The 26243-nt window shown below is 46.4% G+C and overlaps 1 protein-coding gene across 4 annotated transcripts in view; it reads left to right on the top strand.

Annotated features, from left to right (window-relative positions):
• Positions 1 to 26243, top strand: part of SPTBN1 (spectrin beta, non-erythrocytic 1) — a 197404-nt gene that overhangs the window by 149897 nt on the left and 21264 nt on the right. For all 4 annotated transcript variants that reach the window (XM_044263961.1, XM_044263958.1, XM_044263962.1 and 1 more), the window contains 14 exons: positions 225 to 378; positions 1050 to 1920; positions 2017 to 2154; positions 2979 to 3735; positions 4602 to 4804; positions 10182 to 10272; positions 15088 to 15234; positions 16293 to 16556; positions 17991 to 18215; positions 18683 to 18772; positions 18871 to 19152; positions 19986 to 20116; positions 21312 to 21516; positions 21914 to 22288. In XM_044263961.1, the coding sequence (XP_044119896.1) occupies positions 225 to 378; positions 1050 to 1920; positions 2017 to 2154; positions 2979 to 3735; positions 4602 to 4804; positions 10182 to 10272; positions 15088 to 15234; positions 16293 to 16556; positions 17991 to 18215; positions 18683 to 18772; positions 18871 to 19152; positions 19986 to 20116; positions 21312 to 21516; positions 21914 to 22288 (3933 nt within the window). The remainder of the gene's footprint in view (positions 1 to 224; positions 379 to 1049; positions 1921 to 2016; positions 2155 to 2978; positions 3736 to 4601; positions 4805 to 10181; positions 10273 to 15087; positions 15235 to 16292; positions 16557 to 17990; positions 18216 to 18682; positions 18773 to 18870; positions 19153 to 19985; positions 20117 to 21311; positions 21517 to 21913; positions 22289 to 26243) is intronic.

Here is a 26243-nt window from a genome sequence, read left to right on the forward strand (position 1 = left end):
TGTATTTTTGACCTGCTTATTCCAGGGTAGATGATCTTCAGTTTATTGTGTCTCTCCTGATGCAGGCTTTCGGGTTTGTTTTTTGTTTTGTTCCAATTTGCTTGTTGTTCTGCTCCCCTAGAGATGCAGGGAGGGTGGCTGACTCTCAGCTTGTCCACAGAATACGACACACTGAAGTCAAGGTTGTCTGCACAGATGGGCCCTCTGTTTTCTCTGGTGCACAGGTGCTATTACTGTCTCAAGACTATGGCAAACACTTGCTTGGCGTGGAAGACCTGTTACAGAAGCACGCCCTGGTCGAAGCGGACATTGGCATCCAGGCAGAGCGGGTGAGAGGTGTCAATGCTTCTGCCCAGAAGTTTGCAACAGACGGGGAAGGTAAGGATGGACTGTGGTAGGCCTTACTTCCCCACCACCATAGCCATCTCTGTAGAAGTAGCTAAGTTGTCTGTGCCATTGGGGTTTTTGACATTCCTGTGCCATTGTAGGTTCCCAGTGGGTTTATGGTGGGTACATGAGATGCAGGAGGGTAGCCTTCTGGATACTTAACTCGGTCAGCTTTTCTGAAGTGGACATGTATTACCATTAAATACTCCAGTACTGCTTGGTTTCGAATGGCGGTATTCAGCAGTCAAACTTTGCCTAGACCACACTTGATGCATATCAGCACCCTGGTGTAGCTACTCAAACATCTCTTGGATTTCACTTCTGGTGGTTATGTTTCTTTGTTTAAAGGATCTTTGGAAGGATTTGGTTGTGTTTTTTATATTTGAGAAACAGTTCAATGCAGCTGACCTTTTTCTTACAATATATGTGCTTTTTTTTTGGTTCATGAATGATCACTTTGCCCTTGGGTCAAAAAATAACATTAACCACCTACCTCCAGGCAAGGCCTGGGAGGTTCTCCATTGCCTTATCACATAGCTCTGCACTGAGAGTGAAGCTGGTAATCTAGTGGTGAGAAAATGGGCATAACTCACTACTTCAAACGGGCAGGGGCCTGTGCTTTAACTCTCCCGACTTCCACATTCCTTCTGTGCATTAAATAGGTTACAAGCCCTGCGACCCTCAGGTGATCCGCGACCGCGTGGCCCACATGGAATTCTGTTACCAAGAACTGTGCCAGCTGGCAGCTGAGCGCCGGGCCCGTCTGGAAGAGTCCCGCCGCCTCTGGAAGTTCTTCTGGGAGATGGCGGAAGAGGAAGGCTGGATACGGGAGAAGGAGAAGATCCTGTCCTCGGACGATTATGGGAAGGACCTGACCAGCGTCATGCGGCTGCTCAGCAAGCACCGGGCGTTCGAGGATGAGATGAGCGGCCGTAGCGGCCACTTTGAGCAAGCCATCAAAGAAGGTGAAGACATGATCGCGGAGGAGCACTTCGGGTCAGAGAAGATCCGAGAGAGGATCCAGTACATCCGGGAGCAGTGGGCCAACCTGGAGCAGCTCTCGGCCATTCGCAAGAAGCGCCTAGAGGAGGCCTCGCTCCTGCACCAGTTCCAGGCGGATGCCGACGACATCGACGCTTGGATGCTGGACATCCTCAAGATTGTCTCCAGCAACGATGTGGGCCACGACGAGTACTCCACACAGTCTCTGGTCAAGAAGCACAAGGACGTGGCGGAGGAGATCGCCAACTACAGGCCCACCATCGACACGCTGCACGAGCAGGCCGGTGCCCTGCCCCAGGAGCACGCCGAGTCTCCAGACGTGAGGGGCAGGCTGTCAGGCATTGAGGAGCGGTACAAGGAGGTGGCCGAGCTGACACGGCTGAGGAAGCAGGCGCTGCAAGACACCCTGGCCTTGTACAAGATGTTCAGTGAGGCTGACGCCTGTGAACTCTGGATCGACGAGAAGGAGCAGTGGCTCAACAACATGCAGATCCCAGAGAAGCTGGAGGACCTGGAGGTCATCCAGCACAGGTGAGTGGGAGCGCTGTCCTTGCTACAGGGCCGCCAGCATCCCCTCGCTACCACCCAGGACCCAGCAGCTGAGTACCCTGTTGATTTGCTTTCCAGATTCGAGAGCCTTGAACCGGAAATGAACAACCAGGCTTCCCGGGTCGCCGTGGTGAACCAGATTGCACGGCAGCTCATGCACAGTGGCCACCCAAGTGAGAAGGAAATCAAAGCCCAGCAGGACAAACTCAACACGAGGTGAGCGTGCAGTCTGTGCCAGGCTGGCTCCCTGTGTGCTGGACCAGGGAGGGCGAGGTCACTGGCGAGCCTTGCTGTCAGGAATTTCCCAGACGGGGTCACTGATAAGATGGCCCTGATGTCACAGGATTGGCATCTGCCTTTCAACACACCCTGGTTTTGCAAGAAGTGTCCTTTAGGATGATGTCATTCAAGGTAGCCTGGCACCTGCCTGTCCCCACATCAGAAGTTAAGGTGTTAGTGTGAGACCTGTGCCCAGCGTGGAGGACCAGGGCATCATGGTGATACTGCTATTATCTCTTTTGAGATGATTTCTGGAACAGAATTTTAGCATATTTTAGACGTACTTAGGGAGTAGAAGTCCTGGTTATCAAGTTAGACCTTTGTCCTGATGTTATCTTTCTGTTGAATAAACACATTTGAGTAGGTTGTGGTAGCCTTGGTTCTGAAGGGGACTGTCAGGCATGTTTGGGTTTGGGAAATGTTTATTAGGTGTAGTTCAGAGATAAGTAAAAAGCATGTAGCAGAAATGGAGTTACAGAAAGTAACCGACTCTGGGGTACAGATGTGCTGTCCACCCTGGAACTCCTTGAACAAGTGCCTCTTCGTGTCAGGCTTTTTCCAGATTATGTCACATCTTTGAGTTGTTTCGATAATTTGGGGTACATGTACTGAGTGAGATGATTTTCCAAAAAGCATTTGTTCTCATAGCATAGGGGGAGAGAAAAAATGATAGCTTTGACCTTGACTGTTAATGTCACCATGGAGCCATGAGCTGTCAGCCCATCTCTGACATGGTTCTCTCTGTGCCTTTGTGCCCACAGGTGGAGTCAGTTCCGAGAGCTGGTGGACAGGAAGAAGGACGCTCTTCTCTCTGCCCTGAGCATACAGAACTACCACCTTGAGTGCAATGAAACCAAATCCTGGATTCGAGAGAAGACCAAGGTCATCGAATCCACCCAGGACCTGGGCAATGATCTGGCCGGCGTCATGGCCCTGCAGCGCAAGTTGACCGGCATGGAGCGGGACCTCGTGGCCATCGAGGCGAAGCTGAGTGACCTGCAGAAAGAGGCCGAGAAACTTGAGTCCGAGCACCCCGACCAGGCTCAGGCCATCCTGTCTCGGCTGGCCGAGATCAGTGACGTGTGGGAGGAGATGAAGACCACCCTGAAAAACCGCGAGGCCTCCCTGGGAGAGGCCAGCAAGCTGCAGCAGTTCCTGCGGGACCTGGACGACTTCCAGTCCTGGCTCTCCCGGACCCAGACGGCCATCGCCTCTGAGGACATGCCCAACACCCTGACCGAGGCAGAGAAGCTCCTCACACAGCACGAGAACATCAAAAACGAGATTGATAACTACGAGGAGGACTACCAGAAGATGAGGGACATGGGTGAGATGGTCACCCAGGGACAGACCGACGCCCAGTACATGTTTCTGCGGCAGCGGCTACAGGCCCTGGACACTGGGTGGAATGAGCTCCACAAAATGTGGGAGAACAGGCAGAATCTCCTTTCCCAGTCACATGCCTACCAGCAGTTTCTTAGGGACACGAAGCAGGCCGAGGCCTTCCTTAACAACCAGGTACTGCTTCTCAAGTTCCTTTGCTTCCTTCCTGGTAGAACAGGTCCTGCTTGTCCTTTGAAACTTTCTAGCCATGCTGCTGGTCCAGAGCAATCCTGTGTGAAAACAGGATAATTGAGGGGCTTTACACCCCAGACTTCCAAGGCATTGAAACCCATCCCAAATTAGGGGATGGGAGCTGAAGGTTCCTGCGGGAGTGTCTTGCCCTGCACAGTAGTATTCTGTTTCAGCCGCTTTCGAGGCTCTCTTGTGTTCATAGCATGTCCTCATAGTATTGCATTAGATTGGCAATATTCTGTAAGGCAATAATCCAATTTGAGATGAATTGACAAGTGCAGTGAGGGGATTTTTTTGTTTGTTTGTTATTTGTTTGTGTTTTCCTTTTCTTTCTTCTTTTCTATTCTTTTCTTTTTTTTTTTTTTTGATGGGGGAACTAAGTGGCTCTTGCTCTCGAAGAGTCAGTACTTCTCCCAATGACACAAGGCAAAAACTAGAGAAAGAAAATGGCTGAAGATGGTGGCCAGTAATCAGGGTTGTTCATTTCTTTTCAAGGGTGGGCACATGAGGGGACCCTGGTGGCTGATGCATAAAGCACTGCTTGGTTTCCTCACGTACTTTGGGAAAAAATTTAGCCATTGAACTACTGAAGGAAATTTCATTCCTTATGGGGTCTCACTAGTTGTTTTTTCCTCTGAACCTTTTGTTTTCTCTGATTCAGTAGATTAAGTATAGTGGAGCAAGTGTTATAAAGTATGTGTTGCATGGAAACTTAGGACTAGGGAAGAGTGCTTTTGTTATTCTGAAAACGAGTTGTATTTCATAGTTTTTCATCCTGCTGTGATTTTGGTTCTTTCTCTTGGAAAAAGGAATATGTTTTGGCCCACACTGAAATGCCCACCACCTTGGAAGGAGCTGAAGCAGCTATTAAAAAACAAGAGGACTTCATGACCACCATGGACGCCAATGAGGAGAAGATCAATGCTGTTGTGGAGACGGGCCGGAGGCTGGTGAGCGATGGGAACATCAACTCCGATCGCATTCAGGAGAAGGTGGACTCCATCGATGACAGGTATGGCACCCTGGGGCTCCTGAGGGAGTCTGGTACCCTGAGACTCCCAAGCTTCTGAAGATTTAGTCCCAAGTAGTTGGACTGTGGGTATAACTTTCCCAGTGGGCAGGGTCTGGACAGCTGGTAAAATTAAATCACTTGGCAACACATGGCTGCCTAGAAATGTGGTTGTCATAGTCGGGCATGTGGAGGTGTCCACCAAAGAAAAAAAAACCTGAGAAGCCAAGCCAATACCTAATCAAAGCTTTGTAAGAGCCATGATGCCAGTTAGCAATCGGATATAAGCTGTGCCCTGCGAGAGTTGATGTGTGTGTAGCCTATCACATGATGGGCCCCAGGAGCCATGCTCCCTAGCTGAGTCCACGTTTACCTTCATGCGAACTAGACTTCTCCGAAGTCTTCCAGGAGTGAGTAGGGAGGGACGCCAAGGTTTGCTTGTTCTAAGTACATAGCAGAGCCACAAAGGAATATTATCAGGCCCTTCTCAGAAAATTGGCTTGGATAATGCCCTAATAGGATTTTTTTATGGTGAGGGAAGAAACCCCTTTCCTCTTCTGCCAAGGCATCTCCAAGATTTGATAGTCTTCTTTGAGTTTTGTTTACTCATTTATTTGCAGTTAGGATTTTTCTCCTCGACTGAAGGCCATTGTATTCTGTTTGTAATTAAAGTGGGAGGTCAGGGCAGATCAAGGTTTGGATGCACCAGGATCCAACTGGTCTGATCTGACCAGTTGCATCCAGTTTAGCCTATCTGGGTCAGTCTCTGGCCTCTGTCGTGTCGTTCCCCCCCCCACCACACACACCCCCATCTTCTGTGGTCCAGTTTGGGCAGGATTTAAGGGCTCATTGTGAAACTGATGTAATTGAGAAACTGGCTTCCATTCCGGCTTTCAAGTGCTATGGAAAGGAAGAACTTGCTGAGAACGTTTCCTTGCATATCATACCCAAGAGGGTCTCGTGGGACCCTACGCCATATGACTTTTTATGCTATGGAGTGAAAGAGGGAATTACTCCTCCCTCTGAAGACTGTTAGGCTATAGCACTTCCAAGTCTGTCTTTTTCACTGATTCAGAACCTCAACCATGTCTTCGAAGGGTGCTCCTGTGGAATAGGGCATAACATGTATTATCATTTTGTATCTGTTGCTCTTCAAACAACTGCAAAAGAAGGGAAAAAAACCACTAAACCCTTGAGTGAGTGTAAAAAACAAAGATTAGGCAGGGTATTGTTAACTTAGAGAGAGAGAATTTCCTTTCTTCCTAATGTTAAATCTCAAGTTATTTTGTAAATACAACACGTCCTGCTCCTCTGTGGTGGATGCATCCAGCTGGTTTCCTGAGGGCGGACTTGGCGGTTAGGGACACGTGCTTCTAGGCAGGCGTGCAGCCGCCTTGAGCTTTCCTGCATGTGTTTGTATGTCCCCTGGTGCTGCAGCTGTGAGGGGTTTTGGGAAGCAGGTGATCTTGTCAAGACTGGAGACTCCCGGATAGGAGAGAGCATTTCAGCAGCCCTCAGTTGTGGTTTAACCTTCCTTTTGCCCTTGACTCAGAGTCGGGGCTCCTGGGGTTCCAGAGACTCCTTAGGATTTCTGTCTTAAGATGAAATGGATCATACTGTCCATAAACAGAAGAAAGAAGGGAGGTGGGGAGGAGGGCTTTGCTTTTCAGGACAACTGTATTTTCCCCAGTTGTGTTCACTGAATTCTGGTTTCACTTTCATATCCGCCAGAGGTCTCACCTCAGAGGAATCTTGTCCATTATCAAAATACACAAATATGTGAGTTCTCAGTGCTGTGGCGGCACAAGCTGAGTAAATCTTTGAATCTTAAGGTCTAACCCCCTGTCCAGAAACATTGTGATGCTCTTATAAAGCTATATTCATAAAACACAGAATCATTATAATGTGCTTATGTTCTGGAAATCTTGTTGATCACCACTGAGTTTGTTGAAATGAAAAAATACTAGAACAAAGACCCTGGCTCTTGACAGATGGGGGTGGGGTGCGAGTGACCTTTAAAGTGCTCGTGCCTGGGTGGAAAGGAGCCTACTGTCCAAGCCCGGCCCAGGGGGTGCAAATGAGTAAGCTTTCTGGCTCGTAGGGAGTTCCAGCCTCCATATAGTCCTGGGAGAGCAAGGAGCCAGGATCCGGCTTCGTAAGACTAGACCCTGTCTCACCCGGGGAAAAGGCTTTTGTATTATCCATCTGTTTCATTCAGGCACCTGTGGTGCTTTACTTTTTACAAGAACCAGAGCTAGAGCTAGCGTCTGCCTCAGAGGATGAAGGAGCTTCCCAGTCTTACTGTAGGGGTAGAAGGTGAGAAGTGGAAATAAAGCAACAGATATAACCTTGCCCCAAACAAAGAGCACCCTAAGGATTATAGGAAACTATGGCCAAGTTTTAGAAGGTCCTTCCCAATAATTAAATCCACGATCCAACTTGAAAGTCCTTCCTCAAACGCCATTGGTTGCCACTGGTGAACAGTGAAGCCACACTCGCTTTTTTCTGAGTCAGCAACAAGTGTCATGCTGCCACTGTAGCTGTTTTTCATTCCGCAGAGCGTACCCCTCAGACGCCATCATCATGACCTCTTGGAGATCTGTGTGATTTGGACACGGGGCCCCAAGTCACCATTCAGGCTTTCCTTTCTTCTGGTCCCACTAGAATTGAAAGACTGCCCAGCCAGAAATCTGTTGGGCATGTCTGAGACTTGAATATACATTTAGCTACAGAATCCAGTTCCATTCAGGATTCTGTCTGGTTGTGTTTATGTGTGGTAAGACTTCTCGGACAGTGTTTGAATTATTTTGTTTTCCACCATTGCCCTGAGCTTCAAGGGTGCATGTCCTGTTGTGGCTGTCAGTTTCTGATTCCTCCTCACCTTCGGAGCACTTGGCTGTGGCACCGTGGAAGAAACCTGGGTCTCTTACTCAAGACCTTGACCAAAGGCAGAACCTCCCGCATTTTTGTGCCTGACTCCAAATTACATTCCGCCTAAAGATGGGCTTTATCTTCTTATAACCCCCTACAAACAGTGACTGGAATTTGAGGTTTGGGAACTTAAACTTTTTTTGGACATTCCTTCCCCACCCATATTTTTAGACAGTAATTCCTTTAGCCCAAATTCATCAACAGTATTTTAAGTTTTTTTTCAAATTTTTGGTATCTGAGAAAGAGTATCAAAGTAAAGAGGCTTTGGCCTTTATTTTTTATTGTTATAAAAGAAATAGAATGTTAAAAATGTGGGGGGAGAAGCTACAGCCTTTCATCTTATCCCTGGCACGTTTTAGCTTCTGCTTTCTGATTTGTGCCTTGGGGTTTTATACCACTGAACATGCATATACTCTTGTTATTTAACATTATTTAAGAAATACTTTTCTATTTTTGCGTTTTACCTAAGTGATATAAAAGTACTAAGGTACCTTTTCTTGAAGCCATGAAACCCCTTTCACCTAAAAAGAAAAATCAGAAGTCATTTTGCGTATCTGGCATATAGCTGGCTGTATTGTTTCCACTCATATTATTCCAGTTGCCCTGTAGTCACTGGCACCCTATAGGAGCAGAGAGCATTCCCCTCCGGTTCCCTGGGCAGATGTTCCCGGGTGGATGATGGCTGCTGTGTTGCCATGGTCAGTTGTTTCGCCAGCATTCCCTGAGGGCCTGTGTAGCCCACAGCATCTCTGTAAGGTTGCTCCTTTTTTTTTTTTCCTTTTAAAGATTTTATTTATTTATTTGACAGAGAGAGATCACAAGTAGGCAGAGAGGCAGGCAGAGAAAGAGGAGGAAGCAGGCTCCCTGCTGAGCAGAGAGCCCGGTGCGGGACTCGATCCCAGGACCCTGAGATCATGACCTGAGCCCAAGGCAGCGTCTTAACCCACTGAGCCACCCAGGTGCCCCTGTAAGGTTGCTCTTGATCCTCTGAGGAAGGTTTTGTTTTTGTGTTTTTTTTTTTTTAATTTTTTTGTATTTTTATTGACATATAATGTATTACTAGTCCCAGGGGTACAGGTCTGTGATTCACCAGGTTTATACACTTCACAGCACTCACCATAGCACCTACCCTCCCCAGTGTCCATAATCCAACCACCCTCTCCCTTCCCCCCTCCCCGCCGGCAACCCTCACTTTGTATTGTAAGATTAAGTCTCTTATGGTTTGTCTCCCTCCCAATCGCATTTGTTTCATTTATTCCTTTCCTACCATGTTGCCTCCATGTTGCCTCTCAACTTCTGGGGAAGGTGTTTAAAGGTCTGTCAGCAGCCAGTGTTCCCTGAGCTGCTCATGGCATCATGGAGAATCGAAGTTGTATTCTTCCTTATTCCCGCATGGGGACCCAACAAGAGAGACCTTGCCTGAGCACGTGCCGCAGGAAATTGCTTGGAGACTCAGAATGAAAACCCAACCTTTTCACCTGCCCCAGTTAACAGCCGTCACTTAGGTGGCTGGCTGGCTGGCTGGCTTAGGTTCCTTGGGAATATGGGAGAGACTGCGTTGGGGCAGTGCTACATGCGTGGCTCTCAGTGCGGCGTAGTCCCTCCCCGCTGCAGAATAACTGTGTCAAGGCCACCCTTCTCACGGCTCTCCCGGCGTTCCCATAGCTGGTCTTCATTGTCTCTGGTGGAGAACCTATGCCACTGGGCGCAGAAAGGAAGTTTGCTCTGGAGTTCTGGTACCGCCATGGTGTGTGCAGAGAAGCCCTGTGTCCAGCATTTGAGCTGGGGAGCCACCACTCCATTTCCCTTGTCACTCCCCAAGCTTAGCAGCTCCTACCTGTTTTTAGGAATTTTTGCTTAAGGTTTTGTGCTTCAGCTTCATTCAACCTTGACTACCTTTATCCGTTAATAAAGAGTGGGATCTAGTAGGTAGCGAATCTCACAGGTCTCGAAATTTTCATTCTTGGTTCATTGTTGTTTGAGGGGAATTTTTCTCAAGGTGGGAAATACTTATCTAGGAGACATTAATTTAAAGCCAGGTATATGGTTATCTGTATTTTCTTAGCCATAAATTGTTACCCCAGTTTCTTGAAAATGAGTTTCACATTCTCCTGCAGTGCTGCCTATGGGGACTTATGCACAGCAGATGCTCAGGTTTTCTCCCCTAGCACCAGATTAGGAAGCACTGGATTTATATCGCTTATTGGAGGCCATCCTTTGCCTGTTTTGTGGCTTAGAGACAAGTGTTTTGGTCTCTCGTACTGTGGCTTACTCATTTGGAGGATGCTAAATTCTCTTGCTTATCTTGCCTTTTTGACATAATGCAAACTGTACAAGCAAACTGCTTTTATCCTGTGTAGAAACCCAGGAAAGACACTGAATTGTAAATCCAGTCTCGGAAGATTCTTTTTCCTTTTTTGAAACTTATATTTTATTATTGTTAAAACAGACATCGGAAGAATCGTGAGGCAGCCAGTGAGCTTCTGATGAGATTGAAGGACAACAGGGATCTTCAGAAATTCCTGCAAGATTGTCAGGAGGTATGTTTCCCCTCAGCCCCTCTCCCTTCTTTCTTTCTAAGGAGAGTGAGAGCATTTGGCATAAGAGCGCTTGGGATCATAAAATTACTTGAGGCCCAGAAATTCATTTCTGGCTGAGCCAGTATGGTAGCTTGTCCGCTCTCGAGCCTGCAGGCTACCACTTAGAGTAAATAGACTCTTCTAATCTAGAAGAGTCTGGAATTCTGTTCGTTATGGTGCACCCTAACGATATGTGGCTATTTCATTTTAAGTTAATTAAAATTAAATAGAATTCAGAATATAGTGCTTCCATCATACTGGGTGTATTTTAAGTGCTCAATAGCCAACTGTGATTAGCAGCTGCCATATTGGACAATGCAGATCTAGAACATTTCCATTGTCAAAGACAGTGTGACACCCTAGAATGTTTAATATCATCTTGTAAGTAAGAAGGAAAGACCTAAGAGGAACAGGAACGGACTACCCAGGTAAGAAGCAAAGATTTTAAAAATACAGTCTGAGTTTCTTACTCACTGAAGACCTTGAAATACCCATCTTTCAGGTTCCATGCACACATGTCTAACATGCCAAGAGCAACAATTCTGATTTCAGACTCCCGAGTTTTAACATGTGGTATTAATCTGATGATTCTCATACTATTTCTTGCTCCCCTGATACGTGCATGAACAAACTTGGAAAACTAAAGTTAGCCAGAAAAATGCAGTCCTTCTGCAAGCTAGTTGGAGAGAAGCATCTGGCTGCCTTCACATATTCGTGACTTCATGAGCGCATCGCATTTTTCTGTCTGCCAGAGAACAACAGTGAGACGTTGTCTCTGGTTTCTTGGGTTAAATCCCCTCGGAGGCAGAAACGCGATGAAGAATATCCAAATGAAGCTGCACGGACCTTGGAGGAGGCCCTCGGTGGGTGTGGGGACAGGATTAGGTTGTGTGCGAAGAAATGACTGAAATCACAACACCTTGCCTGCAAACACATGGCTGCATGTTAGAAGAAATGTGGCCCTAACCGAAGGCACCTTAGATCGTGTGTGACAAGTGATCCTTCATGTCCATTCATCTGCTGTCTTACTGTGAATCTTGCAGTATGCCCCAGCAGCTAAAGCTTCAGAAGGAAAGCCCCTGAGCTCTGTAGGTTAGGGTCTGTCAGCTTCCTGTGCCATGCTGATGAATCTAGATCAGTGGGGGATTTGCCTGGAGCCAGACAGGCTGCAGACCGGAGTGCCTCTTCATGTGACACTGAGCATTAATAACCCATTTGGATAGGATGCTCATTTAAAGAGGTATTATTAAAGCCTCTGGCCGAGGTCATGATCCCAGGGTCCTGGGATCAAGCTCCACATCAGGCTCTCTCCTTGTCGGGGAGCCTGCTTCCCTTTTTCTCTCTCTGCCTGCCTCTCTGCCTAATTGTCATCTCTATCTGTCGAATAAATAAATAAAATCTTTATTTAAAAAAAAAAAAGAAAGAAATGTGTGGGAAAAGTAAGTGGATTTAAATTGATGGTCCTTCATAGCAGAATCAGAGGAAATTGTTTTACTATGTCATTAGATCTTCGTTACTACTTGTTCCAAATTAGCACCCTTGGTTTTAAGGAGTTCAGTCTCTACCATGCACCAATGACTTTTGGGCTTGCCTTGAGGACTCAGTCCTTCCATGATTTCCCCTCAAATGTGCAGGAAGGTTTTGGCTGGCCTGGTACGTCTTAGGAATGACATGCAGATCTCTGTGACTGTTCTGCCAAGTGTTCCTGGTTTAGCCTTTCTTTTCTTGACATTAAAAGTTAGTACAACTATAGGATCTGCTGGGGGGTGCCATCTCTCCCACATCAGCATGTAGAGTTTCTGTGGGATGTAGGTCAGGTTTGGAGGCTCCAGACCCTTGGTATGGAAGTGTGAGCCAAGAGGAGGTAATGTGGTAGTCTCTGGCTGTGAGCTCTACATCATTCAGCCTCATCAAAATATATACAATCTTTAAGCGTCCAACTCTTGACTTCAGCCCAGGACATGATTTCAAGGTCACGAGACCGTGTCCCCAGTCGGGCTCCACACTGGGCACAGATTCTGCTTAAGAGTCTCCCTCTCATTCTGATCCTCCCCCCCACTCTTTGTCTAAAAAAAATTAAGAGGTACCTCATAAGCCAGGATCTCTGAGAGTGGAGTTTGTATATGGACCAGCTTTGCATTTGAAAATCTACCTGTTACGTTTTGAGAAACTTCAGGGCACCCAGAGGTCAGTTTAGGATCATTGGTGGCTGTGAATATTGTCCAGAGTTGGGAGGGAATCCAAGTTGTCTCCACAGTCCCTTCCCCTTGGGTGCCTTGGCTAGAGCAGTCACAGGTTGTGAGATCTGCCTTTGTTGCCTCTCCCAGTAACCACTGCCTGGATGGGGACATTTACTGCAGAGGCCCCCCTGTTCCCAGTTGTAGATGGGGATAAAAAGCACATCATGGTTTTTGTAGTGGTACTTCAGTGTGAATTCCTGAAAAGTGATTTAGAAGTTATTGGCTTTTCTGTTTTATTCCCTCACACTATAAGGAAACTGCACTCAGAAACTGAAGGGTTTTTTTTAGAAGGGCAGTATTACTAGACTTGGGCGGCACATGGGATGGCGAATTCCGTTGCTTTGCTCTGAGCTTGAGTCAGTGATCAAAGCATTTTTCCTATCCTTTTCCAATCTGCACAATATTCTTTTCTGCAGAGAATGAGTATATTCTTAAATGACCTTTGCAAATGCCCACAAATAATAACTGTGGTTCAGACAGCAGACTGCTGATGTAGGGCTGATGAACTAGCAAGTTCCATCGCTCCATTTCATTGTGCTGTAGTGCAGGGTGCTTTATCTGTAGGACGATGTGTTCAGCAAACAGCAGATTTGTTTATAAGCCTCTGATTTTTATGTAGCTTTTTTTTTTTTTTTAAATCTCTCTGGGTAGGTGGTTATGAATAGCAAAAATATGTGAATGTCCTTTGCACTTTGGATAAATGCCTTCTGTTGTGTTTAATCTGTGTGTCTGTGCCTCTTTTCCCCTTGTACTGAGTGAATGGCCATAGTAATTCAGATTTTACCCAGATAACTGGAAAAAAAATAATTCTTTTAAAGTAGGAAATTTAGTGTCTCAACTGTTATGTAACTAATCTCTGGTCCTAGCTTACAAAGGACTGTATAAGATTTACTGATTTGTCACCTCAATAAAGAATGACAACAGAGATCTTCTGCCTCACCCCCTGCTGCATGGTGGGTGAATGTGCTGAGAAAGGTAGACATGATGCCGGGGCATTTGCCCATATTCGGAGCCAGAGATGCTCCTGTGACCTGCATCACCCTCCTTGACATCGTTTTCAAAGAATAGGCTTTGTTTTGTTTAAACAAATTTATGGGGGAGCCTTTTCTAGCAGCAGCCCCAAGTGTGAGTGAATGGCCTTAAAAATGTTGGTCCTGTGAGGGAAGGTTCTCTTGTTTCTCTGTGCCATTTCTTTTTTCTTTTTTCTTTTAAAAAAGATTTTATTTATTTATTTATTTTTATTTGACAGAGAGAGAGAGAGAGATATCACAAGTAGGCAGAGAGACAGGCAGAGAAGGGTGAGAAGCAGGCTCCCCGCTGAGCAGAGAGCCCAATGCGGGGCTGGATCCCAGGACCCTGAGATCATGACCTGAGCCGAAGACAGAGGCTTTAACCCACTGAGCCACCCAGGCACCCCCTCTGTGCCATTTCTAAACGTTGGAGATTGGACCATGGAGGGTTTGGGGTGCAAATTTGTTATGGCAGCGACTGGTGTAAAAAGTGGGCTTCTCGTGGTCACACTGGAGAAAGGGACTTGGTCTCTGAAGACCTTTGATTCAGGGCTGATTGTGCATTCCTCTGTGTATCTTTCTCTTAGGGGAGAAACAAAAAGCTCTTCCCAGGTTAGTACTGTGTACAGGGTAGGAATTAGGACCTGGCATGGCCAGCTACAGGCAGTAAGGAGCCAAGTAAATTGGGATGAAAGCCAGCAAGGGAAGTGTGTCCAGGGCCTGGGGCTGGGCTGACTCCCACCCTCGGCCTCATGAGAGAACTCCGTTCTTAGATCTGTCAGCAGCTGTTAGGCTTTGTGAGCCTTTGCAGAGTTTAGATCCAAGGAGACATGTTGGGTCTCAAAATCAAGTCCTGGTGAGTGTTCTTGGTCTGAATGGAAGGCTCTTTAGAGAAGTAGAGGCTATAGAAAAAGAGGTGAAGGTGACTCAAACTTTGAAGGAAACTTAAAGAGGGCATCGTTGTTACCTTACTCCTACAGTGAGCAAGTTATTTATGCTTTGTAGCATTCCCATAGATACGCTGGGAAGGGAAGGGGGAGGGATAACAGAGTGGGGGTTTTGTGTTTGGTCTTTTTTATATATAATAGAAAAACTTAAAGAGTAAGAAGATTACCGAACAGAGTAAAAGGCAGTTAATCATGATTAACATGGTATAGCTGGCACAAGTGTTTGGAAGAGAAAGAAGATTGTGATTTGGACTGGTTAAAGCAGAATTTTAAACACCAGCCCCTGGGGGGAAAGGCTGGTTACGTGTGCCAAACACTTTGAAAGCTGGCTCAGAGAGCTTTTGTACTTTTGGATTTAATGTTAGATACATACTTTGGAGCAAGGCTTAGGTACATCTCTGCACAATGCAGATAACCTGTCATGACAGGTCAGAGTCGTAAAGTAAATATTTCGTTGTCTGTTGACATGGAAACGTGCAGTATGCATTGTACAACAGAACACCACTCTTCCCAGGCAGGAAAAAGTCTGATGTCTGTGATCACAATCTCTGAAAACATTCTGATTTTTGTTTTTCCTAGCTATCTCTCTGGATCAATGAAAAGATGCTCACTGCCCAGGACATGTCTTATGATGAAGCCAGAAATCTACACAGTAAATGGTTAAAACATCAAGCATTTATGGCAGAACTTGCATCCAACAAAGAATGGCTTGACAAAATTGAGAAGGTGAGAAATTAATGTGTTTGATGAGGCTCCTGTTGCTGTGGTGTGGCCATAGCATGAAAGTGACCCTGGTGGAAGTGAGCTACTCTATATAGCACAGTCTCTTGCACTTTGAGTCCTGTCTGATCCCATGCAGAAGTGTTAACATAGCAAGGAGCAGTCCCTCTCCCACTTAAGGATTCCTGACTTTGACTGGGGAGAAGGGAGAAAAGCTGAAACCCAACCAGGTATGGTGCAGAAGGCTTGATTTGTCATTTAGTGAGTACTGGTAGTTCGGTTTCTGTTTTGTTTCTCACCTCCTATGGAGGATGGCCTGCCAGCCGCCTGGACAGAGTCCCCACTATCTTGATCCTGTCATATGTCCTGGACTGTAAGAGACTGATAATTTGCACAGAATTTAGAAATACTACGTTATTTTAAGTTTTCTCTCTCTCTTTTTTTTTTGGGGGGGGGGTGACCAGGCACTATAATAACTTAAAATGTGTTATCTTGGCACAGGGAGATTCTGTGCAGCATAACTGAACATGAAAGTGAAGTTTCCCACCTCCCCGCTTCTCTTTCTCAGACTTTATATTGTTTCAGACTTTTTAAGATTTTATTTATTTGAGAGAGCTCACAAGGATGGGGAGCAACAGAGGGAGAGGGAGGAGACTCCCTGCCGAACAGGGAGCCCAATGCAGTACTCAATCCCAGGACCCTGGGATCATGACCAGAGCTAAAGGCAGCCACTGAGGTGCCCCTTGTTTCAGACTCTTAATGGTTAAAGTAACATGTTAGGGGCTTAGGGGGCCAAGTGGAGAATATGAAATCTGACGTCATGAGCACTTCCCTGCTGCCCCAGATGAAACTGTTTCGTCATGCCATGGTCATTTCTTGCTAGACTCTTGAAAGCCATGTCGTATACATATAGACTAGGCCCTTGTCCATTTTAGTCAGTGGTATCCTATGTGGAAAGGCTCTGTATGTTGAATGAATAGGTAGATCCCAGCTTGAATACCTTAAGGTTAATTTTCACAGTGACCTTTGTTCCCTAGCAAACTGTATTTATTTATGTTTTCCAGGAAGGAATGCAGCTCATTTCAGAAAAGCCCGAGACGGAAGCTGTGGTGAAAGAGAAACTCACTGGTTTACATAACATGTGGGAAGTTCTTGAATCCACCACCCAGACCAAGGCCCAGCGGCTCTTTGATGCAAACAAGGCTGAACTTTTTACCCAGAGCTGTGCAGATCTGGACAAATGGCTGCATGGCCTGGAGAGTCAGATTCAGTCTGACGACTATGGCAAAGACCTGACCAGCGTCAACATCCTGCTTAAAAAGCAACAGGCAAGTGGACAAGGCGGCCACATACTTGGGCCTTTTCCTGCTTTGTTGACGTCGTCTTCATTGTCTTAAGTTGCCAACCATGTTCTCAACCACCTGTCTTCGGTGTGGAGGGTGTGTTTGTCCTGGCAGCAACGTGGGACATTGCTAGAATCAAGTGGAAAGACATAACATTAGAAGTATTGGGTGTCTGTTCATGGGAATACTTTCTTTTATTGTCATCATCTTAGGTGATAGATATCATTAACAGCTGAGTAAATACTCACTTCATTCATTTCTGCAGTTTACACGAGGGAAAGTAATCAGGTTGGCATACTTTGCTGTGTAATGTCTAGTAGGTACATGTTAGTTATCTTTGTTGGTCAGGGTACTTTTTAGATAATAAAAGAAATTTATTACTTGTTTTGGGGACATCATGGTAGTGCATCCTAAAGGCAAATGAATTTACTTCAAATTTCGAGAGAATAGCTTCCACAAAGTTGAGAAAGCAGGGTGGTGGCAGAATTTCCAGTGCTTCCCTGGCTGGGTTTGCGATGTGTGGCCAAGTCTTGGCCCCCACAGTTGTGCTTAGAACCACTCACTGTGGAACCGTCTTGGCCAAGTGCTGAGGCCCTTTTCTTCAAAGTGATACCCACCGTTTTGCTAAGTGGCATGGTTACCTGACTACATTACTATGCATTAAGGAGTTTTGTTCTCATGGCTGTTTACCTCCCTACATAAGAAAGGAGTCCGTTTATTCCTAGATATGACCTTCTGTTTCTCAGCCATCAGTACATGCTGTTGCCTGGAAGATGTTTCCCGAGTGAGGAACCCCCTCCCCCGGTTTCACTTTCACTCATTTTCCTCCTATAAAGAAGCAATTAGCATGTTTTCTCCTCATTATCTGGTATTAAAAAAATAATCAGCCTTTTAATTGAAGAAATTGAGAGAAGGTGGGAACATTAACTATTTTCTTTGCCTAAAAGAACTGGAACTTGAAAATATTACTTTTTTCCTGGTGGTAATATGGGTTTCCATCATTGTTATGGCTTCTAAACAAGCAGATGAAGACTTTCCTTTCCCTGTAATTAATTCTGGTTTCTCTTGTTCCTTTCTAAGTTCCTGAATGAACCTGAATATTGTTTCTAGTTTAAAAATCCTGGAAAAAGGGATGCCTGGGTGGCTCAGTCAGTGAAGCATCCGAGTGTTGATTTCAGGGTCAGGAGTTTAAGCCCTGTGTTGGGTACCACGCTGAGCATGGAGCCTACTTAAAAAGAAAAAGAAAGTCCTGGAAAGGGATTAATTGGTAGTTTGATAGTTGTTAAGAATCCTTTCTGAGACTCTCCATTATATAAATTTAGACTCAGTCTTCCTTTTGGCCAGTGCCCAAAACATTTTTATAGGATTGTGTGTCGCCCATGTCTCTGGTGTGACAAACTTGATGTTTTCTCCCTTCAGATGCTGGAGAACCAAATGGAGGTGCGGAAGAAGGAGATCGAGGAGCTCCAGAGCCAGGCCCAGGCCCTGAGTCAGGAGGGGAAGAGCACTGACGAGGTAGACAGCAAGCGCCTCACTGTACAGACCAAGTTCATGGAACTGCTGGAGCCCTTGAATGAGAGGAAGCATAACCTGCTGGCCTCCAAAGAGATCCATCAGTTCAACAGGGACGTGGAGGACGAGATTGTAAGTAGACCTTCACCGCACAAGGGGCCTCTCCATAGGCCTTCTCCCTTTCCCTGCCTTCAGCCACGTGCTCACTTCATTAGACTCACTTTTTACTGCATTGGTGAGCAAGATTGTCGAAACCCATGCTTTTATGTATTTACACAAAATGCAACTCCATTGTTTTCTTTGGTTTTCTAAAGATGTTCTAGGGTTTTAATGCCCCTAGAATAGTAGTTTCAAAAATAAATTAAGAGTGAGGACTCAACAGCGAGTCCAGCAGTGAGGATGAAGTATTGTCTAAAAGACTAGCCCTTGCCTTGTAATGGGGGAGAAGGCCAGGCTCCTCAGGCAGCCCTTGGCAGTGGGATCACACACACCTTCTCTCCCAGCTGGCCACCCTGCTGAGCCTCTGTTGCACTTGTTTGCATCATAACGTTTGTTCTTTTTGAGCAGTCCTGACCACCTCAGTTTACAATTCTTTCCAGTTGTGGGTTGGAGAGAGGATGCCTTTGGCAACTTCCACCGATCACGGCCACAACCTCCAGACTGTGCAGCTGTTAATAAAGAAAAACCAGGTAAGCATTTCTGCTTTGGCTAGCTCAGTCTGATGAATAATTGCTCCAGATGACAGGGTAGAGAATGTGAGAGAGCCCTGTTTCCCCCACTCCCACAGACCCTCCAGAAAGAGATCCAGGGACACCAGCCTCGCATCGATGACATCTTTGAGAGGAGCCAAAACATTGTCACCGACAGCAGCAGCCTCAATGCTGAGGCCATCCGGCGAAGGCTCGCTGACCTCAAGGAGCTGTGGGGCCTCCTCATTGAGGAGACCGAGAAGCGCCACAAGCGGCTTGAGGAGGCACACAGGGCCCAGCAGTACTACTTTGACGCGGCTGAGGCGGAGGCCTGGATGAGCGAGCAGGAGCTGTACATGATGTCTGAGGAGAAGGCTAAGGTGAGAGAGGTTTCCAGCCCTGCCCCAGAGAGCCTCAGACTCCCACCCCAAGCTTATTTTCTGTTGGTGGCTGCGTCTTTGTGAAACATTTCATCATTGCCTTCAAGTGTTATGGGGCACACCATGGTGGCTTGAGGTGACTGGAATCTGTAGCTGTTTCCCTCAACCAGAAGCTTCCTTTCTGAGCTCTCCCGGTATGTCATTAAGACCGGGTTTATCTTTTTTTTTTTTTTTCTTTAAGATTTTTATTTATTTATTTGACAGAAAGAGAGCACAAGTAGGTGGGGTGTTTGGGGAGAGCAAGCTCCCCACTGAAGCAGAGAGCCCGATGCGGGACTCAATCCCAGGACTCTGGGACCACCACCCGAGCCGAAGGCAGCAGCCCAACCCACTGAGCCATCCAGGCGCCCCCCCCCGCCCTTTTTTAATAGATATTTGCCAGAGTCCTTTTTGCTCTCTTTAGTTAATAGAGTTACCTAAACTTCATAAGATGCTTTTGAGACCCTTTAAAAGTCCTTAGGGTTGCAGGATGCTGTCATCTCTGAATGTGTTAGGCTGTGAGGAGCCTCAGCCAGCCAGGGCACACTTGGTTTCCCAGGCTTTAGCCTGTACCTCAGAGGCATCTCATTCCGCACAATCCTTGGGTTCCTCTTGTGCAGGGCCTCCCACATTAATCCTCCTGAAAGGCTTCAGTGTTGCTGTGCCCATATCACACTTGCTGTTTTGTTCTTTCTGACAGTCCTTCCGCCCATCGTGAAATCAGCTTGTCCTGCTTGATGATGGTGTTGGGTCAAAGGGGATGACTGTGGTTCTGACCTTCCCCCTCTTTGCAGGATGAGCAGAGTGCTGTCTCCATGTTAAAGAAGCACCAGATTCTGGAACAAGCCGTGGAGGACTATGCAGAGACCGTACATCAGCTCTCCAAGACCAGCCGGGCCCTGGTGGCTGACAGCCATCCTGAAAGGTGAGTAGTGTTCACGATGAAACTGACCTCTCACTTCCTCCCAGTGTGAGGGTCTGTTCCTCTGACCCATGCAAATGGAAATGGCAGCATCCATCTCAAGTAACTGGTGATCTTTGGGAAATTTCTGTAAAATAGACCCAGTAAGCCTTACCTGAACAGTAAGGATGAATTCTTTCGTTAGGGAATTCCTCTTCTGGGTTAAATATCTCCTATGAGCCAAGGCCCTCTTGAAAAATGGTGTTAGTGAGAAGTACAGATTTTCTTGCACAGAGACGGGTTATCAAAACCTGTCCTTGGGTTGAAAGTCATCCAGTTTTTAGTTAAGTGAGGATTAGTTTTAGGAGGAGTGGTAGGCAGGAATGCACAGACCTATAAAATAGTGGGAGCAAGAGGATAGCAGTTCCTCACATACCAAGTCCATGGAGCACCTTGGGAATAAAGAAGAGGAGGGGTGTGTGTTTGGTACTTCCCCGCCTTATACAACTCTCACATATTAGTTAAGCCTAAGGCAGTTACCTTAGGCTTGCTGTATAACTGCCTTTTATAACTCAGGAAAAGAATCGGCTTTGTGCATCAACCAAAGGCAAGTTGAAGATGCAGTCAGTGGCCTTGTTGGTGTAGGGCGTCCTTCATGTATTCATGATAGGATTCCCAGGAAAGCGAGAAGTCCTTGTCTCTTTGGTTTCCTGTTACAAGACAGTCCTGGGGAGAAGTGGAAGGAGGGGTTGCAGCACTCCCAGGACCCACTTGACAGGAGTGGTGGGAAAGAGCACACACCCCAGAGAAGGTGGAGATGTTTGCCAGACAGGGATAGCATTTGGCCTTTCGACCTCATGGCTCTGGAAAATGGAAGATGGCTCCTGGGTTTCACATTAACTTTTAATGTCAAAGGAAATCCTGACTTCCAGAGCCAGCAGTGCAGAGAATTGGGGTTTCTCCTCCCTCCCTCGGTCATCACAGTCAGGATGGCCTTCAGCCTTAATGATTGTGTCCTGTTTGCATGTTGGCTCTAAAATTACTCAAGGTCAAATTGCAGAGTTTTATTTTTTAGGCTAAATAGGTGAGCTGGAAGTTTCCTTCAAGAAATTTTATGTAACAAGGTAGCATTTCCACCTCATTTGTTTTTTCCCTGAAGAAAACGTGGCATTAAAGGTCCTCTTCCTGCCGCCCCTCCCCACCTCTCCCCCACTTGCAGTGAGCGCATCAGCATGCGGCAGTCCAAGGTGGATAAGCTGTATGCTGGCCTGAAAGACCTCGCCGAGGAGCGGAGGGGCAAGCTGGATGAGAGGCACAGGCTCTTCCAGCTCAACCGGGAGGTGGATGACCTGGAGCAGTGGATCGCCGAGAGAGAGGTGGTCGCAGGGTCGCACGAGCTGGGACAGGATTACGAGCACGTCACGGCAAGTACTGCGGGCCAGGCTGGGGCGGCTCTGTGGTGTGCACTGTGCACGGACTGCCACGTGACTCCTAATCTGTGAGCACATCTCACACCCTGGACTCACATGGTCATGGGGTTTGGTTTCAGTTCAGCTTTTTCATCACCGGGCAACTTTGACTTGGGTTGTTTAACCTCTCTGTACCCTTTGCCCCAGTAGTGAGAGGAGACGGAGCCAGGCAGGGCCTTGCTCTGCGACAGAGAGCAAGAAGGAAGCCTGATTGAGTTTTTAGAGCTAAAACTGTTAAGTCACACATACCACTTGTTTCTTTCCAGAGGACGTTCATGCAATCAAGAAACAAAATGTTCACGGTAGTCGCACTGATTTTTTTTTTTTTTTTAAACACTCCTCTCCATTTCAGATGTTACAAGAACGATTCCGGGAATTTGCCCGAGACACCGGGAACATTGGGCAGGAACGCGTGGACACGGTCAATCACATGGCCGATGAACTCATCAACTCTGGGCATTCGGATGCTGCCACCATCGCTGAGTGGAAGGATGGGCTCAATGAAGCCTGGGCTGACCTCCTGGAGCTCATCGACACGAGAACACAGATTCTCGCTGCCTCCTATGAACTGCACAAGTTTTACCATGACGCCAAGGAGATCTTTGGGCGCATCCAGGACAAACACAAGAAACTCCCCGAGGAGCTTGGGAGAGATCAGAACACAGTGGAAACCTTACAGAGAATGCACACCACATTTGAGCATGACATCCAGGCTCTGGGCACTCAGGTGGGTCAGGGAGCTGACCTGGGGGGCAAGGAGCATCTTTGGGCATCTCTGAGGGTCTCTCTCCATTCCTCAGCACCTCAAAACATGCCTCCAAGAATTGCCCAAGTTACACACACACACACACACACACACCCAAGAACTGCCCAAATTATATGCGCGCTCATTGTTAAAATGCCCCATTTGGGAGAACTCAGTCCCTAAAATACTGCATGGGCAGATATCATTAAGTGACTATCCCCATGATTAAAACAAACTAGACACATTTGCAAGTTACAGACCTCCTCAACAAGACTTTGTATTATGTGAGCATATTCATCCAGAATCATTTCCACAATAATACTTTATTATTCTCCATCCACCAGGATCTGAGTTATATGTCCGTAAAGAGGGAAAACAAGAGCCTAATGTTTTAATGCACCTGGTCTCCCCACTCCCCCGTCTGAGATCGCTGACACAAAGACTTTCTTTACAAGATGCTTGACAGAGTGATAACAACACAGCAGTGAGAACCTGGGTCTAATCACTCTTTAGTTCATGACCCAATCTCTGCACAGTTTCTTGTTTAGTCTTATGATTTTTAGATGAAAAATCAATTGTATCTTTTTCTCCTAAATTTCATGGTCCTAGAGAAGACGCCAGTTTTATTAAAGATAACCAGCCCTGGGTACATGAGGAGGTTTGTTCTTGTCTGTTAGGAGCGCGTTGGTGATCTAGGGCAGGGAACAGCAAACTTCTTCTGTAGAAGCACAGATGGTCAACACGTTCAGCTTGTGGGATACGTGGTCCCTGTTGCAAATCCTCAGCTCTTCCATTATAGCATAGGCAGCCCTAGACAGTAAGAAATGAAGGAGCATGGCTGTGGAACAGTCAATTTTGATTTATAGAGACACACGGCCCAGCTTTGACTGTGGGCTGATCCCGATCTGGAGCCATCGGCTTTACCAGTCTTCGGTGCAGTCTGGAGTATGTTCTTTGGAGGGACCGCATTTACCACCATTGTCTTCTCCCGTATCCTTAATTGGCTCCTTCTAGAAGCTGATAGATTGCAGCTGGGGCTTCACGCAAATAAAGTGGCTTCAGCTTTTCCACCAAGCAGATAGAAGATATTGAGGGAATATTTAAGACTAGGTATATAGAATAGCTGAGGGTCTACCTGAAGCAGAATTTAGTAGGGTGCACCATGTATCCTAAGGATTTCCAGTCTTTCCTTCAGAGCTGGTGGACTCCCCAGCTCTGTGACAACTTACCATTCAGAAGCTTATCAGCTTTGTATTCAGCGGCTTTCATCACACACAAGGTCCTGGGGTACCACACGAATGCCTGAGGCTTGTAATGATGCCATCTCACCTGTTCCTGGAGCAAGGCCTCTGGAGAGGGCCAGACCCCAGTTAGAATTGGGGCTTGCTGCTCTGTATCTCTGCATGTTTAATTTGTCTGAAGTTTCTGTTCCCTAATGCTTTGAGGATCCAAATGTTGTTTGCAAAATATGTGCTCCCATGAGAGCTCTGTAAGGTTCTGTAACTGCTGTTACATTTAAAAAAAAAAAAAAAAGCCTGGAGGAACTTAGGGAATGCCTAAAGGACCGAGCTAGAACAGACCTTATCAGCAATAGGTCTTTCCCTGCACCTGTAAAATTAATCATTTTAGAACCTGAAGAAACTAGAGATGATGGAGTTGCTCTCATTTTCTTCATTAAACCCCTGCACCTGGTGAGACTGAGGGCACCCCCCCCCCTCGAGGGAGGGTAGGAGTCTACACCCTCAAGTCCTGAGAGACTCTGCCTCATGGTACCTGCTGGACGAGGCCATTTACAGCTCTACGAGTATGCGGGCACCTCCTGCAAGTGCAGGCTCAGCCGAGGTTTCTTGTAACAGAATTAGAGCAGAGGAGGCCCTTGGGTGGGGCTCCCAGAAGCCTGTGGTGTGGCCTTCACTGACTTCTCAGAGCAGTCGTTCATTTGTGTGGGGAATTTTCACTTTTGTTGTCCCTCCTCTACCTTGTGTGTGTGTGTGTGTGTGTGTGTGTGTGTTTGCTTGGGGCTTTTTAGTTTGTTTCTGGTTTTTTTTTTTTTTTTTTTTAAGATTTTATTTATTTATTTGAGAGAGAGAGACAGTGAGAGAGAGCATGAGCGAGGAGAAGGTCAGAGAGCGAAGCAGACTCCCCATGGAGCTGGGAGCCTGATGTGGGACTCGATCCCGGGACTCTAGGATCACGCCCTGAGCCGAAGGCAGTTGTCCAACCAACTGAGCCACCCAGGCGTCCCTGTTTCTGGTTTTTTTGAGAACAAATTAAAAACAAGCAGAGGCACAAGAAAGGGTTTTTCTCTTTGTTGCTATTTGTTTATTTGGGGTTTGGGGTTTTTTTTTTTATTATTGTTGGGAAAGATTTGTTTAGTCTTATAGGAAATTAGTTTTTCAAATAAATTTCCTAGGAACTTGCTTGTTGTACTTTGAATTATTACCTGAGCCACAATCATGGAAGAGTTCCAGAAGCGAGGATATGGAAATCAGATTGTCATAGAAAACAAACCACATTGGTTCTTCTTTGCATCTATTGCAGAAGTTTGTTTTCCTTATGTTCCACCACCTGAAGTCCTTCTGTGTGGTTGGGGTTGATAGCCAGCTCCCTGAAGACGCCAGTGTTATCCATACTTCCACTTCTCGCTGCGTACACCCCCAGCTGGTATCTGTCCGCAGATTTCCCTCACAGGCCTCTCCAGGCTCCTGTAGTCTGGGATGACACTTGTGTGCGGACTGTGGTCACACAGCCTCAGTAAATGAAGGCTGAGTGTATATTCTCCTCCTGTATGTGTGTTTTTAATTAGATGTCCTCTGCACTACTGATATGTAACAGAAATGTAAAAATATAAAATAGCCACAGTTGCAACTTCCTCTCAGAAAGGCCTGTCTCCCTTCCACTCCTCCCCAGAAAAGGGTGAGAGCTGATCCTTGTTTATCCGCCTTTGTTGCTCAGAAAGTGGATATTAGGTGCAGCGTCTACACTTCCCTTTGCTCCTGGAACACTTTGCATGAGTGTAGAGCCCTCCCTCATTCTTTTCCATGCTACTAAGGAGCCTTTTGTATGGGTGTGCTGTCATGAATGTAACCAGATTCTCATGGATGGACCTTTATTTTCACTCTTCTGCTTTTACAGATGTTGCTGCAATAAATAATGTGTCTTTCATTTCCTAAATCTGCGTAACTATATATAATATGTATAACTTCAGTGCATACTGCCCATGCCTTCTCCAGGAGCTGTAACCTATTGTTTTATCAACAGTCAAATCTACTCACCGGCAGATATACCCTTAGACTTGAATTTTTGCCTGCTGATATATGACAAATTACAGTATCTCCATGGAGCATCTTTTCCTAAGACCCATGAACATCTCCTGTTCTGCAGAGTTTTTATTAAAATTTGGCTAGTGAAAATTGCACCTTCTTGGATGTCAGTCATTTTTTTTTTTTTTTTTTAGATTTTCTATATTTATTTGACAGAGATCATAAGTAGGCAGAGAGAGGGGGGGAAGCAGTCTCCCCACTGAGCAGAGATCCTGATGCGGAGCTCAATCCCAGGACCCTGAGATCATGACCTGAGCCAAAGGTAGAGGCTTAACCCACTGAGCCACCCAGGCACCCCCATCAGTTTTTTGGGCTGCATGAGATGATACATTTTTGTTTTTCAAGTTGAACTGGCACACATGAGAGCTCTTACAGCAATATCCCATAGCAATGGAAAACTTGTTTTCAAACTGAGTTCTTGGGGTGCCTGGGTGGCTCAGTGGGTTAAAGACTCTGCCTTCAGCTCGGGTCATGATCCCAGAGTCCTGGGATTGAGCCCCACATCGGGTTCTCTGCTCAGCGGGGAGCCTGCTACCTCCTCTCTCTGCCTGCCTCTCTGCCTTTTTATGATCTCTGTCTGTCAAATAAATAAGATCTTTTAAAAAAAAAAACAA

Source organism: Neovison vison, chromosome 8 (genome assembly GCF_020171115.1).
Source record: "Neovison vison isolate M4711 chromosome 8, ASM_NN_V1, whole genome shotgun sequence".
Lineage (NCBI taxonomy): Eukaryota > Metazoa > Chordata > Mammalia > Carnivora > Mustelidae > Neogale > Neogale vison.